Below are 15,189 nucleotides of genomic sequence, written 5' to 3'. Positions count from 1 at the left end.
CATCCCATGCAGCTCGCGTCGGCGACCCGGACCCTCAGAGCTTATCGGCGATCCTGCAGACGGCGTCGGCGACCCTGTCCATGGCGCGGAGGAGAGCTGCCCGTTGCTCCCTGTCGGCGTCCCAGCTGCGTCTGTGCTCCTCCAGCTGCTGCGCCAGCGCCCGGTTGCCCCTCTCCAGGGCCTCGATCACCTGCTTCCCAATGCTGGCCGTCGCCGTCGCCACCGGCGTGGCCGTCGCGGTGCCCTCTGCCTGATCCGCCACGAACGTCGCGTCGCTGTCCTTGAAGCCGCCGCCGCCGCCTACGCCACCGCCGTCGTGCTGCGACGACGTCGAGTTCTTGTCCGACGCCGCCGCACCCGCCTTCTTCTGGTCACTCTCTGTCACTGCCGTGGCCACACGCGAAACAACTTATCGTGCAGTTCATTGGAACTACGATTAATTTCACAGAACTGCAACTATTTGTGATGTCATAAAACTACAACATATGTTGATCATTTCACAAACCTCCAAAAATTTCCAGCCACAGTAACAAATGACTACAAATTTCAGTCAAAAAAAGTTGTGAAGCCTACTTGTCATCCAGACGTCCTAGTGTAGGAAAAAAACATATCACTCAATTCATTGGAGTGCCTGAATACCATCATTTTTTAAATGAATCTCAAAAATATAATGATTTTGTACATTTTGAAACTAGAATTCATACCGACCATTTCATTGGAGCTAAAAAAAATGGTTGTGGCGCCCACTTGTCATCCACATATGAAAAGAGTCCACATCTATTTGGATGATATGTTGACCCACGGTAGCCGGGTCTTATAAAAGTTGTAGTTTGCCGAAATTTGCTTTCTTTTTCATAAAATATCACGTGATAATGGCATAATGCATGTATGTAACATTGATGAAACAATTCCGGTGCACCTGGACCAGAGCATTCGTGTTCAGAAGAGGCAGGAGGGGGCTCGTACTTCCTCACTGCATGCAAACCAAACCAAATATGTGATCAACTGATGCCATGGCACGGCGCACGGCAATCACAGATTCACGTGCGCATACATGCCATTGCCAGTACGAGTGCTGACCTGATATGGGCATGACCATGATGGGTGGCTGCCGGTACACCCCTTCCAGCTCCCCGTCGCCGAAGTCCGGCGGCACCACGGCCGCGGCTGCGTCCTCGCCGTCGCCGACGGACGCGCCGCAGACGAGCGCGTCATACACCTCGCGGTCGAAGGACGAGGGCAGCTGCCTGGCGCGCCGCTGGTCCCCGCGCATGTCCCAGAACGACTCGTGCTGGACATCGCCGGCAGCGCCGGCGCCGGCGATGGCCTTCCCCTCCCACGCGACGATCTTCTTGAGGTCCCAGGACAGGTTGCCCCACCGCTTCCGGCACTGCATGGGCCCGCGCTCCACGCCGTGGCGCCGGCAGTAGGTCGACACCGCCGCCCACTTGGGCCGCGGCCGCACCGCCGGCAGCTGCAGCCCGCGCCGCTCCATGGCGCGCCTCGCCTGGATCAGGACCAGCGTCTCGTGCCGCGTCCACCGCGGCAGCCGCGACCGTGGCGTGGACGCGGCGGCGGCGGCTGCAGCTGCAGCTGCAGCGGCCTCCACCGGCGGTGAGCTCTCGTTGGGAGACATCGTGCGCCGCGCTATGACTATGAGGCCTCTCGCCAAGACGCCAGACCCGGCTGCGATTTATCGGCTGCTTTTTCTTAGCCTTTGAATCGACATCAAAGCTTGCGGATTTCAGCAGTGAGCATAATTTTACAAGAATTGAATGTGGTACAGCAAATGCAGTCTGGCTTAGTGGTATTACATATCCATCAGATCAGACAATTAGCAAGCAGTTTTTAATTGCTGCCAATTAGCAACGAGTAACAATTAGGAAGGATTAAAACCAGAGATCAAATGAAATCTCACAGCTAACATCCTGGGAGATATGCAAATTACTAAATTAGTGTCATGATCAAATCATATGAATGAAAGCATGACATATTAACAATTTGACATACACCAGCAGCAACACCAACACCCGAAGCCTTTCCAGCTATTGACAGTACTGAGACATCGAAAATTCATAATTTAAGTCATTAGAGACCATAAGACATCCTAGATGCGATAGAGTCAGTTGTAGTACCTATTTCAACAGGAGAAAATGTTACATAAATCGATAACATTATATTTGTCGCTATTTGACAACTCAGTTGCCATCACAATTTGAAAAAGGCATCTAGGTAGTCCATGTATCCATTGATTAAAACACACACACGATGGCACATGATAGAAAAAACACAGATCCAAGCCACTGAGGAAACATATATATATATTTATCTAGAGGTTAAGTGTTCCAGGACCAGATGTCCAGAAATATAAGTTAATAATTGGTTGTCTGCAAAATATGCTACCATGACCAGCATGTCCTCTAATACCCACAAAATAAGAATGCTCTAATGGAGATTAAGTTACTCCTCTTTTGCTATATATCAGAGCATGTCAACTACATAGATACCATGACTGCTTTCCTACAATATAAGTTGTTTCCTCCAAAATCCAAATAGAAACACACTGCAGGTCTAGTAGAGGCGCTTCCGGCAATCTGGAGCACCACAGTGGCAAGGCAGCTTCACAATTTTTCCATCAGGCCCAACAACACTGTCCAAGCGATAACCGTAGTCATAGGATAGCTCCTGAAAAGCACATGGTAGTCATAAGTTTTCTTTTGGTAGAGTCTACAGTTTTGTCAAGTGAACTCAAACACTTCTCACCTGAAGAGGAAGTATAGTGTCAGCAGCAAAAAGCGTCACTTTTGCCAGTTTAACATCATTGTGTGAGCTCAAGACGCACTGGACAAAAAGGTTCGGTTGGCAACTGTGATTTATAAATCTAGCAAAATTGCCAATAGAACTAGCGTCTATGCAGTACTCAGGTGCAGGTGGTGCATCTGAATCATTCTCAGGATGAAGATTAGGCAGGTGCATTTCAGATCCAGCTCTTTTCTGCAGGACAGAGTACATAGTATGAGTGTCAAGAACAAATGCTCTAAAGGCATCTGATGAAATTTCAGCACACCTAAAATATCTATTACAGCAAGGACTAGTGATATATAGGAGTAGAATTTGGCAATATTTCATGTTACAGTATATGAGAAAACTTTACCTCCCTTCCATCCAAACCCTTCATGGTTTGAAGACAGTCAATGTCAAAACAATAGTTGTTCTGTGAACCATCCAAATCTTCGGTCCTCCTCAACACCCCCGTGTACTCACAGATAGGAGCCCCAGGGAGGATAGAGTCCCAAGTCCTGACTCCCCAACCTTTTGAAGCTGTCTTAAATACCTGCAAAATTCAGCCTGTTAAGCAAAATATAGCTAGATACAAATGCTAGTAAGAGGTGTCACTCCCAACAGAAGAATTGTGAAAGGGGGCGTATTGTGGAAGCACAAGAAAGAATGTGTTTTCACTGGTGCAACCCATATGTTTCAGTAGTCCTGCCAACAGTAGCTAATGGAAACAGCATTCGGTGTCCACTTGGAGCATATGTGTTCAGGAGGGGAGGGGGTTGACCCCTCCTTTGTACTTTATTCTGTTCTCTTAATGAAACAAAACACAGCTCTCCTATGTTTTTGATAGGGAAAAAGTCTAAAATAGATATCTCTTTGAAAGAGAAATACCAACCTCTAAGCGATACTGCAAACCCTGTTGAGATGTTCTGTTTACACAATCATGGTTACAGCTGCAGTTAGCCCCACATTCAAATACAACTGCTTTGGGTTCCACCAACCTATAGAATTAGAGGTAAAAATATGGGAAAACAATAGTTGCAAAATGCATCCATGTGCTGAAGCATTTAAACGTTGCACTTACCTGCCAATGTTCTTATATGATACATAAGGCAGATCAGAACCATTGCGCTGAGCACATGAACAATTTTTGTTGCTAGCACAATCTCCTTCACAATCACAGCCAATAATACTAGACGGGATCTTGATGTCCTTTGGAATTTGTAGAGACTTCAAGTATGTGAAACCTAAAATGTTGCCAAAGGTGACACTAAGCAATCAGCCACTGATGATTAGTGTATAAATTGAAACAGGAACAGGATGACAAGAAAGCAGATCTGCTAGAAGCAACACGAGAAATTCTCATAAAACAAGAAACATTTGGCACTGAATTTGGGCAGCTTAGTTACTATTATGTTTAAAAAGTTTCACAGAGCACTTCATTGTATTATCTTGTTTGTTGGTACAACTTCCAAATATTCTTATTTTTTACTGAAAACTTCCAAATATTCTTGTTGGGCACCTTGGCTAACTGTTGTTTGTAAACCAAACTGCAAACGGAAGTATTGTTATATTCTACTCCCAACAGTTACAGAATAAGCTATGTTTTGGACATAGACATGATCATCAAAATACAACTTTGACTACTGACTTTTGTTGTCAATAAATTTATAAAACATAGCAAAAGTATAGTGTTATGAAACTACATTTTGATACAATCTACCTGTATCGGGTCGACACCCAACTCAAAATGTCACTTATTTGAAACTCTCAGAAAAATCAGTGCAAGAAATGTGGAAGGAGGAAGAGCCATTGGATAGTACAAGTTCCAAAAAGCCGATTTGCGATATAAACAGCTATAGTGCTATTTGACGTATTCTAGGATGTAGCTGATTCAAAATTTAAAAGTCACACTACACATTTGTTCTAGTTTATTGGAACAATGCAAACAGGCCTGTGACAAAGAAAATATGAAATAGACAATTGATAAACTTGAACATACGAGATGGAGGAACAGGCGGATCATCAACCAAGTTAGTAGCAGGAATTGGAATATTTTCTTGCCCTCCAGAGATGTCGTCACAAACCAGTCTATCAAATTAAAATGTGACATATGATTAGTTTCATTCAAGGAAACATAACCTCTGTATCACTAAGACTAAGGTGACAAAAGAATACATGGATGGATGTTAGCATTGCACCAGTCGTGAAACTACCACAACCATTCATGTTGATAGAGTAGAGTACCGTCTAGTATGACAATCTTTAAAGATATATTTAGTTATTAAGATTTCTATATGGTACAGATCCTTCCTTATCTCTAGTAGATTGGCATGTTTATACAGATACTTGAACTAAAAACTACTACTGTTTCAAAATGCAGGTCAGTTTAGTTTTGGTCTAAGTTAAATCTCTATAACTTTGACCAAGTTTATATAAAATAGTATTAAGGTCTAGAATACCAAATAAATAAATTATCACGACGTAATTCATAGTGGATTTAATGAAACTAATTTAATGTTTACATTATGCATTTTTCTATAAACTTGGTCAAAGAGAAGTTTGACTTAGGACAAAACTAAAACGACTTGCATTTTGGAACCAAGGGAGAATACATACTCGCACTCCAGGCTAAGGCAATACAACCGACAAGTCTTCGAATATTCTATCCTCCATGTTTAAGCACACACATAATCAATATGAGCTGCTTTATTTTAGAACACATAAGTACATAACTTATACGAAAAAATGAATTCATGAATGGTAAAATAGAAATTTCAGTTCCGCACGCCAAAAAAAAAGAAACTTCAGGTGTTTGGATCATTTACCCAGGTAACTCAGAAATAGTTGTGGGAGCTTCTGCACGAGTAAATCGCACCTGGACACACAGATATGTGATGACACAAACACATGATATTTCCAGTATATACAAAACTGCAAAGTTAAATTTATTCAAGGGAATACAAATTCCATTTAAAAGGTCAACTGGTCAAGCACAACTAGGTGGCTGTATTAGTAGTACATTATCACAACTCAAAAGCATATTTCTGTTGCAAAAAAAGTGACACAAACATATTTCTAAAAGGAAAAGGCTATCTGCACTAGAACTAGCAAATGTGTTAGTGATTGAATTAGCAAATCTGAGAAGTCTCAAGTTATTTCCACATTTCTTCTCTACTGGTTGACACGATATGGTATAAAATTAGTGAAGTCCACCCATCCAAGCCATAACAAGACAGTGGGTAATATCAGCACAACCAACTCAGTCTATTGTCTTTGTTCAGGTATACCTCAGAAGTCGTCAATGATGGCTGACCCTCAAGCCGCTTCAGTTTAAATTTGAAAACAACATGGCCTTGCACGCCGTTCTGCACCCAGTCATCTACAACCTACAGATTATCCACATGAAATAACAAAAATAGAATTGATCAGATAATGCAATAGAACTAGATACTAGCAAATCTATTTCCGGTGTGTATGTATCTCCATGGGATTGTAGAATAAAAAGCCCAAGCTCCTATAACAAGACGAGAACATATGGTCTACATTATCCATAATAGAAAGAAAACATAAAGACCTTGTAAAGCCCATCGTAGGTGTAGATCTTTCCAGTATAGCTATTCTTTGACAAATGACCTCGAATAACTCGGATAGGATTACCATTGTCCCTGCTATTCTGCAACAGTAAAATAAAATGAGGTTAATAAAATGAGCTTAATTTATATATAAGCTAGAGATCGATTCATTCGAAAGTGTAAGGCATAACATTTGTGATCAGTCTCTACAACTAAAACATTCATAACTATTCCATCCATACGTGCGACACCAAAACCGCTCGCTCCCACGCATCCCCGGGTGCAATGCCGAAAAAATGAAGCCCAGCGGCTCCCTAGCGCACCGCGACTCCTCTCCCCCGCACACGCGAGACGTGATGACTACTCTCCCACGATGTTGCTCCGGAACGGGAGGCCACTAGGTCGCCGGACCGCAGGGCACCGGCCGCCAGCCATCCGCAGCAGCAGGAGGCGCATCCGGTGCCATAGTCGTCCAAGCCCTCGGTCGCCGAGGAGACCGCATCCGGCCGGTCCTCGGTCTCGCAGCGGCGGCGTGCACAGGAGGATGTCGATGGCGTGCGGACGCGTGCGCGGGATGGGAGCCTCCTGGCAGCGGCGGGGCGGCGTCACTGATGCTGGAGCAAGTATTAATCCGCCAATTCATGCCTCAGTTCGGGATTTAGGGTTCCAAGTTTGGGGAAAAAATTGGGGATGATGGCGGCGCAGCGGATGCAGACATCGAGTCAGAGGCAGGTTTGATTTGTTCTGCATGTTATGGTGCTAACCGTAGTTTTGTGAGAGAGGGTCTATGATCGATTCCAGCAGAATTGGTGCCTTCTAATTGCAGCAGCAGAGTTGTTCCGTTCCGATCAGGAGGGTCTATGATCAAACTAATCTGACGAGAGACAGTAAAGCAAATATACATCAGGAGTAAGTAGCGTATTCTTTCTGAACTCTAATCCATAATATGATTACAGAGTGGTCATTTTTTTTTCTCCGAACCATAGTTTTATGAAATCTCGATTTGGAATTATTTGCAGACAAAGACTTCGAATTATTCAAAGACAGAGACTTTGAGGCATCTATGATCTCCCGCCGCACCATACCTCCTTTGTGAGGATCCTACGTTCCATCCCCTCTTTTTTTTAATCATTTGATAATTTGGTGTATGATACTTTTTGTGTCCTTTAGAAAACCATACAAATAGTATTGTAATATTTTTTGAACTATTAATCTATTATGTTATTTAGTACTTGTATATATTAAATTATGAGACAAATTTTGAAATGGATTACTGAATTGCTAAATATGTTTTAGCAAATTGCACATGAAATTTTTTAGATCCGCGACTGTTTGGTTGAGATCATGTCAACTAGCCATATGTTGAGTCACTGTTTTAGGAATTTGTGAAAGCATCTGACATCAGCCGTGTTGAATCATATATTACTCGAGCACTAAAAACTTCGATGACAAATATTGCTTTCCACTTGCATCTCAGGTGGCTAAATTGCTAGAAGTTCTACCAAATCGATTGACAGCTGATGTGCTGGAGCAACTTCGTCTAAGTAAATAAGCATCGGTATAAAAACTACATTCTGGAATCAATTTCAGCGGCCACTTCTCAAAACTTTATTTTGATTTTATTTATGTATGTACTCATGTGTCAAGGTTGAGCTGGGTTCACGAGCAGGTGACCTCAAACAGATGCTTGTTGATCTCCTGAATGAAATTGCACGCTTGATAGATTGAGTGATAACATGACCTATTATGTCTTGCTATGCATGAGTGTTTTTCGGATTAAACTATGAAAAAAAAATCGTCGTTTGGTTGTTTTCATGTGCATCCCTGAGATAAACCCGTGGCGTAGACACGCCTGAACCCTAAACACTCGCAGGTTCCGGGAGCGGACGACGTTGGCGGCAAGCGGGCGGCCTCGACGGAGGCAGCGCAGCGGAGGAATACACGCCTGAACCCTAAACCCTCGCAGGTTAGCATCTATACTTTCGTCCTTAATTTATTCTATACTGAAACTACGTAGAGAAGATAGCAATGCGGATGTGGTAGCTGGATAGAGATAGCAACGCAACATCCTGATATTTGCATCTTTCAGTTTCCTACGGATCCAAATCCAATACACGAATTCTACTGTAGTTAATTAAAAACAAAAAAAGGCCATGACGTGCTCCCTCTGGTGTAAATGACTGTGGACTGTGGGAGGATTTCATCAGAGTCGGGCGGCCATGTCGTGCGCCCTCAGTTGAAAATGACTGTTTTTGCTTTGCCATCTTACAAGTTCAACTGGTTTACTGTTCTGTATAGTGTTGATGCGAATTTTTCTCCTGGTTATCTCTCCTGAATTGAAAATACAGGTCATGTGGTCAACATTTATTATGCTCATCTAAATCCCCAATAGCGTACTGCTTGAGGTCAAATGGTTACATTAAGAAACAGGGCAGCAGGTAACTTCTTAATTTTTCTGTGAATGTCGCTCTTTACATTAAGAAACAATGATGCAACAATTGAAGTTGATGTTTTAGTTTTGCATTCAAATTTAGAGTTATATTTTAACTATCTATCTTTCGTGAAGACTTATGTAATATTGATCGGAACATTATGATTGCGGTATCTATTTTAGATAACAGTATAACACACACTCATACATATGTTATCGTGGTATTATGTGTTCCCGTTGCAACGCACGGGCATTTACCTAGTAAGAGGAAAAAAACTCAACCCATCGAAAAAAGGCCCCGAAAGCTGGCTGCCCAGGACACGCCTGCGGCACGTATATCTCTGTAGACAGTTACCTATCGAAGGACGTTTTTTTCGTGCAACCAGGATTTGAACCCTAGTCGGCAGCCTCCCAACCGAAGGACCTACCACCACGCTCAACCAAGATGTTGAGTATATAAATTAACTCAGGCACTGAAATGTTAAATGTGTCAGACATGCCATGGGCCATTGGCCATGGCTTGAACAACTGGAAAACCAGCCTTAGCCTACATTAGGCCTTATGCAACATAACCTAAACCAGCGTAAGCGTATGCACAGTCTTGGTGTTTACTTGTAACTTTTATTTTTTAATAAATTTCCAGTAGGGGGTAAAACCCCTCCTGTTTCATCAAAAAAAATATTTGGTGCATGTAGTCACCTCCATGTTCTAGTTGAGGTGCCATGTTTTTAGTAAAGGTATGAAGGGTGAGAATATTTCATTTTTGTATGTGCATCAGCTTGTGCAACCCTGCATTGTCTAATATAAAAAAATCTGCACTGCACAAGTCTGGATACAGGCTAATACAGGCAACCAATCAGACCCATAGGGTCCAACGAAGACTAGGCCTACCCTGCACACCTGGTAAGCCACACTCATAACAAACCCACTTACACTTTTATCCGTGTTTCATGTAAAATTGTTAATATAGGGCTAGTGCTATTGGATTTTGGACCAGCTAAGCTTTTATGTTGGTGTTTCTCACCCTATGCAAGCAAGATGGGACTAAACACCCAACTTATCATACACACGTGCACATGATCCACCATGGGCCAAATCAAGTCAAGTTCGTATGTCACATTACAACACATTTTATAGAAGAACTATAATATTCCCTTTGTTCCAACTTCTAGTTCACTTTTGGTTGCCCTAAATCAAACTTCTTTAACTTCAAACCGAGCTTTTAGAAAAATATATAGACATCTACAAGTTGAAACAAAATCTCTATTAAAACTTATTTCATGAAGAGGTTGATTGAACAAACTTGATCATTTGATGTTCTAGATGTTTGTGTATTAGTCAAAGTTGAGGAAGTTTAACTTAGGACAAAGCCAAAATGAATTATAACTTGGAACAGAAGCATAACCACAAAAAAAGTGGAGCGCAGTACATTACATGCAATTGATATAACTAAGTAACAAATAAGAACCATTGAAACCAACCTTCAATGCTAAATTACCACGTTTCAACTGCTGAGAGCCAATTTGGCGATGGTTACCAAGTAAATCGTTTCCTCCTTGACCCGTATAAATAATTTCATCGGCTTTGTCTAGATCATCTTCATATATCCCCGACATTACAATACAGGTGGCTAGTGGGAAAGTTAACTTCTCATACTCCTTCTGCATAATTAAATTCAAAATTATTAGTTACGGTACATGATCACTCCCTTTAGGAGTCATTTCTGGTTTGTTTTAGAAGCTAGAAATTGAATAGCCAATAAATTGCTCAACATTTAGAAAAATACAAAGAAACAACTACAAGATGCTGCAACAAAGAATTACTTCTTCCGATCACAAATATAAGTCCATGAGGACATTCACACAGTCTCCACTATGACAGTTGTACACACAATATCTATAAAAATATATTATCTTAAATAATGCAGATCTTGCCAGTTGATATTAAAATATAAACAGATCTATATAACATGATCTATTTTTCATAATGCATCTTTGTTTTTCTCAAACGACGCAAAAGATCTTTGTGTCATTTAACTAAGTAGGAAAAAAAACAAATGAGGCAGAGCCAACTCCCCTAGGCCACCTAGTACAAGGCTAACAGTGCCACACACTGGAAACAAAAAACACGACAAAAAAACCATCAGGAGCCTAAGCAGCCAATGGCAACGACCTACATAGGATCTATGTAAAGCCTTAGCACCAACCCAGGACCATAGATTACACTCCTCATGAACTACAAGCAGAACCTTTTGAAAGCAAGGACTACCACCCTCGAAGACACAGCGGTCCGTATGTTTCCAAATCTCCCAATCAACTAAGATTATGAACGAATAAAGCCCTTTCTTTATCTCAGGATCAGCCTTGATTTTCTTCCTCCACCAGCTACTTCTCCCAATCAACTAAGATTATGAACGAATAAAGCCCTTTCTTTATGTCAGGAACAGCCTTGATTTTCTTCCTCCACCAGCTACTGAAACGAGAGTCCTCTGGTTGTGGTGCAAAAGGAAGCAACCCCAACACGTGAAAAAAAAAACTGTTCAAACCTGCCTTGCAAACACACAAGCAATCAAGATATGCTGTATCATTTCATCAGCCTGATCACACAAGGGACAAACTGCAGGGTGGGAAGCCCCCAACTTGCAAGGCGGTCAGCAGTCCAGCAACGGTTCTTGATTCATAGTGAATCTAGCAATACAAATCTTGTCGGTCGATATAAAATTCAGATATTGATAGTCAAAGGTAAAAAAGTTTGACTAAAGACACACCTAGATGGACTTATATATCTGATCAGAAGGAGTAGACACTTGGGAATGCTGAAAGGGAAATGCTGATGTTGAATAATTACATACAGCGGTAAAAGCATGTTGGATCAAGGTGTGATTCCCCTGTCAAATGAACACAAGAGATGCTGTGGCATGTTCAGAATGAAGTATTCCAAATTTCCCAATCCAATCCACCCCCCCCCCCCCCCCCCCCCCCCCAATCTATTTCTATTTTTTCTTGAAAAACGTCTCTACACTTCTACAGAAATGTCTGCTGCTGTTACCTTTCCTTGGTATTTCATCCCCATGTAGTCAATTCCATTGAGCCAATGACTGTGGATGCCCAACACTACCATTTCAGCACGAGAATAAAATTGATCACCAACATCAATCCCTGAGAAGAATTGGATAAGAGCATCACTTTGCACATCCATATAGCAAAATGGAAATATGGAGAAAATATATATAACTGAATTCATGCGCCTCAAACTTCAGAATACATTTTTTTTTCCTTGGAGAGAAGTAGAAGATTAACCTGGTAAATGCCCGATCCTCTTCTCTGGATAAAGCACGGCATTCGTTTCTTGCATCTGGAATTTCAACAATAATAGTAAGACCAGCAACCATAGCAAACTCATACAGGGGTACAGCTTGTAACGGAGAAGAATGGCAAAGATCAATACGGTACCTTGGTGATTGCCTTCAGATCAGGCCGCTTTGATGGGCGTTTCTCTTTCTCCTCAGCTTCAGCGTCTTGCTTACTGCTCTTCTGCATATATAAGGGCAAAGGAGCATACAAATTTAGCGAACAGTTTTCGCCATGGCACGACTCATAGACCCACAGCACAGTTAACGAACAAAGGCATGAGAGAAAACGGTATTACATACAAAACTCAAGACAGCGCTAAGATTTGCACCTTTTTACCCCCTTTGGTCTGACGTTTGAGGCCACCCTTAGCCTCAATCTCCTGTAGCGCAGCCTGAGCTCTCTTCTGCTCCTCCTGTACCAACATGCTTACAAATTCAGCGAAAAACATGAACCAAACTGGATAATACCTGAGCATTCAGACACACGAAGGTACCTGCACAAAGTGGAGGTACTGGCTGTTGAACGCCCTCAATGTCTCCTTCACCCTCAGCTTGGCGCTCTTCCCGGTCCCCGTCGCATCATCTTCCGCAGCAACGCCAGCGCAAGAGACAGGCACCGCCGCAATCACGGGCATCGGCTTCCTCTCACCCGCCTCAACCTTGGAGTACTTCCTGACCGGGCTCTTGGCACCCTGCTGCTCCGCCGCCAGCTCCGGCTTCTCCTCATCCCTCTTCCGCTTGCCCCGGCCCCGGCCGCGGCCGCCAGGCTTTTTGGGCGGCTCCTGGTCCGCGTAGCTGGGCCGGGTTGGCCTATTGAGGCAACGAGCACTGCGGCGCAGCACGAGCTCCTCCACCACCAGCGGCGGCGGCGGGTTCAGGGGAGTGGCGTCCATGAACGTAGGGCTCGGGACCGGCGCCACCGAATCCACCTTCGCCATCCACCAGCTTCACAACACCAGCCCCAACAAAACCCCAACAAAGTTAGAACAGAGGAACCGAAAACCCCACTTGCAAACGAGCGCAGCAATCGCCTTCGTGGCGGGTCCCAGACCGCCGCGTCGAGAGCAGCCAGAGAGACGAGGAGCTCACCCTGCGCTCCGCGATAGCGGGAATGGCGGAAGACGAAGGGAGGGGAGGGGAGAGCAAAATAGGCAGGGGTTGGGTGCTGCGCGTCCCGTCCTCGGCCCTTTCTGGCTGCGGGAGACAAATGACGATACTGCCCCTGGGTGTTGGGGCGTATTCATGGCCACTGCCACGGCGGGATGGACTGGGCGTGTTTGCCCGGGCGAGTTTGAATTTTGGGCGAGGCGCACATTGGGCGGCTGAGGATTGGCGATTCGAATCGCAAGGCGCTCGCAGCACCGTTCGATTGGGGGATGCGGTGTTTGAACCCGACATGACCGCTGTGCCAGTGGTACGTGTATGTGTAAGAATCGCCAACGGGCAACGGCCCAGTGCGGGGGTTTCCTTGCATACCTTTCCTACTGTCTGTATGGTTTCTAGGAGCTAAAAAGGGTAAACTAGCTGTGGGACTGGACTTTTCCTGGGTTCCAGGCAATCCAAGAGTTGTGTGGTTTCAAATTTTAAATTTCAAAACAGCTATTTGACTGTGACCAAAGGACAGGGTGTACAGTCGGTTACATAGCATAGTATGATGTGATATATTGTCTCACTGTTTTATTGTCCTTTTCTTATATGACAGAGTTGTTGTGCTCTTTTGAATTTTGTGATGGATATACAACTATGACCAAAAGACAGAGTGTACATTCAATTGTGTCCTATGTGTGCTGCATTAATACGGTGGAGCTGTCACCTTTTGACTGACGTCTTCGTCGAAGAGTATTCATTTAATGGTCGTATATAAGTATCCCTCCTACCACCCACCTTATACGAACCCAAACCAGCTGAGCAAGGTGGCTACAACAACCAAGTTGTGATAGGGCAATGCAACAAAAAGACTTAGAGCGTGTTTGGTTCGTAGCCAGCTAGCCTCGTCTAACTAGCGTAAGCCTCGAAAAGCTTGCCAGCACAGAAAAATGCTGGCACAGCTTGCCAGCACACACTCCGAGAATAGCTAGTTGGCTATTCGAACACATTTTTTACTTTAGTTTCTCACTCGGCAAGGTTAGTCAATAGCTAGCTAGCTATATTAAAGGCGCCCTTATTAGGAGTTTTTGCCTGAGAAACCAAATGTGCCCTTGTTTAGGACTTTTAGGCTATGTTTGATTCACCTTCCAAACGGATCTCATTGAATATGAGACATGACATGGTGTCATATGGCTAGGTGGAGAAGATCAAGAGGCGAGGCTTGGCTACGAAGGACCAAATTGCAAGCGCGAAGGGCAAGCTAGAGACTCGGGTGCGATGGATCGTCAAGGCGCTGAAGTGCGAGTAGAGGACTTGGCACCGATGGACCAAGGTAACGGTGAAGAGCAGGTCAAGCTACAATCGATGAACCAATAAGGCCATGTGAAGCTATGAAGTGGAATATATAATTCATGGAAGATCAAGTTAAGTGTTGATTTGTTGTGGTGAAGTGGCTTGATGGAGAATGAAGGAGCTTCATGCTATAGGCAATTATCAAGGTAGCGTGGTTGGCTACATTGATGGATGACTATTGTTCATCATTTGATCAAGGTGAAGGTTAGATGCTTGTTGTGGCATCACCGACATGGAGATAGAATGGAATTTGCAAGGCAAAGGTACATTTGTATGACATTTCATTTCACCGGTCAAGGGTTGTGCAGAGAAGTGCTTGACCGGGTTTACCGGTTTAGGATAGATAGTCATACTATCAAGAGGGGCTTTCTTGTGAACTAAATGGTTATCTTGTGCCACTAGGAGAGATCTAACTCGCGTTGCATTTAGATCGAGTGGTGTGGAAAGCAATCAACTAAAAATGCTTTGAAAAATATTTTTGAAATGGTAACTTAGTGCTAAAGTGTTGGTGTTCATGTGGAACACATTTGAAGTTAGCACACTTGCGAAAACAATTTGAGAGATGCACTTGGTGGTGCTGTTTTGCACTCACCAGAGCCCTCCGGTGTGCACCG

General features: G+C 43.6%; 2 protein-coding genes across 2 annotated transcripts; both read right to left on the bottom strand.

Annotated features, from left to right (window-relative positions):
• Window positions 1-34: 34 nt before the first annotated feature.
• Window positions 35-1,636, bottom strand: LOC136459773 (trihelix transcription factor ASR3-like). Its single transcript, XM_066459613.1, has 3 exons — window positions 1,081-1,636; window positions 920-973; window positions 35-384 (listed from the first exon to the last, which is right to left on the bottom strand). The coding sequence occupies exons 1-3, from the start codon at window positions 1,634-1,636 to the stop codon at window positions 35-37; spliced, it is 960 nt and encodes a 319-aa protein (XP_066315710.1).
• A 694-nt stretch (window positions 1,637-2,330) lies between these two features.
• On the bottom strand, window positions 2,331-13,323 carry LOC136459771 (histone-lysine N-methyltransferase, H3 lysine-9 specific SUVH4-like). The gene is made up of 16 exons (XM_066459611.1): window positions 13,226-13,323; window positions 12,631-13,081; window positions 12,466-12,549; window positions 12,237-12,317; window positions 12,084-12,138; window positions 11,833-11,942; window positions 10,266-10,445; window positions 6,356-6,454; window positions 6,069-6,167; window positions 5,607-5,656; window positions 4,781-4,869; window positions 3,863-4,025; window positions 3,674-3,779; window positions 3,155-3,334; window positions 2,764-2,994; window positions 2,331-2,685 (listed from the first exon to the last, which is right to left on the bottom strand). Exons 2-16 carry the CDS (start codon window positions 13,072-13,074, stop codon window positions 2,572-2,574), a joined length of 2,085 nt encoding a protein of 694 aa, XP_066315708.1. The 5' UTR covers window positions 13,075-13,081; window positions 13,226-13,323; the 3' UTR covers window positions 2,331-2,571.
• Window positions 13,324-15,189: the final 1,866 nt, after the last annotated feature.

Source organism: Miscanthus floridulus, chromosome 6 (assembly GCF_019320115.1).
Source record: "Miscanthus floridulus cultivar M001 chromosome 6, ASM1932011v1, whole genome shotgun sequence".
Taxonomy (NCBI): domain Eukaryota; kingdom Viridiplantae; phylum Streptophyta; class Magnoliopsida; order Poales; family Poaceae; genus Miscanthus; species Miscanthus floridulus.
Note: the sequence above shows the minus strand (reverse complement) of the source record. Positions and strands in the feature narration are given on the sequence as shown.

Excerpts from the sequence above, each read along its gene's own strand:
- LOC136459773 (XM_066459613.1), bottom strand. The coding sequence starts at position 1,636 with ATGTCTCCCAACGAGAGCTCACCGCCGGTGGAGGCCGCTGCAGCTGCA. Across the intron at positions 974-1,080 it reads CATGGTCATGCCCATATCAG|TGAGGAAGTACGAGCCCCCT; the intron begins GTCAGCACTCGT and ends GTTTGCATGCAG. Across the intron at positions 385-919 it reads ACACGAATGCTCTGGTCCAG|TGACAGAGAGTGACCAGAAG; the intron begins GTGCACCGGAAT and ends TGGCCACGGCAG.
- LOC136459771 (XM_066459611.1), bottom strand. The coding sequence starts at position 13,074 with ATGGCGAAGGTGGATTCGGTGGCGCCGGTCCCGAGCCCTACGTTCATG. Across the intron at positions 12,139-12,236 it reads ATCTGAAGGCAATCACCAAG|ATGCAAGAAACGAATGCCGT; the intron begins GTACCGTATTGA and ends TTGAAATTCCAG. Across the intron at positions 2,995-3,154 it reads AGGGTTTGGATGGAAGGGAG|AAAAGAGCTGGATCTGAAAT; the intron begins GTAAAGTTTTCT and ends TCTGTCCTGCAG.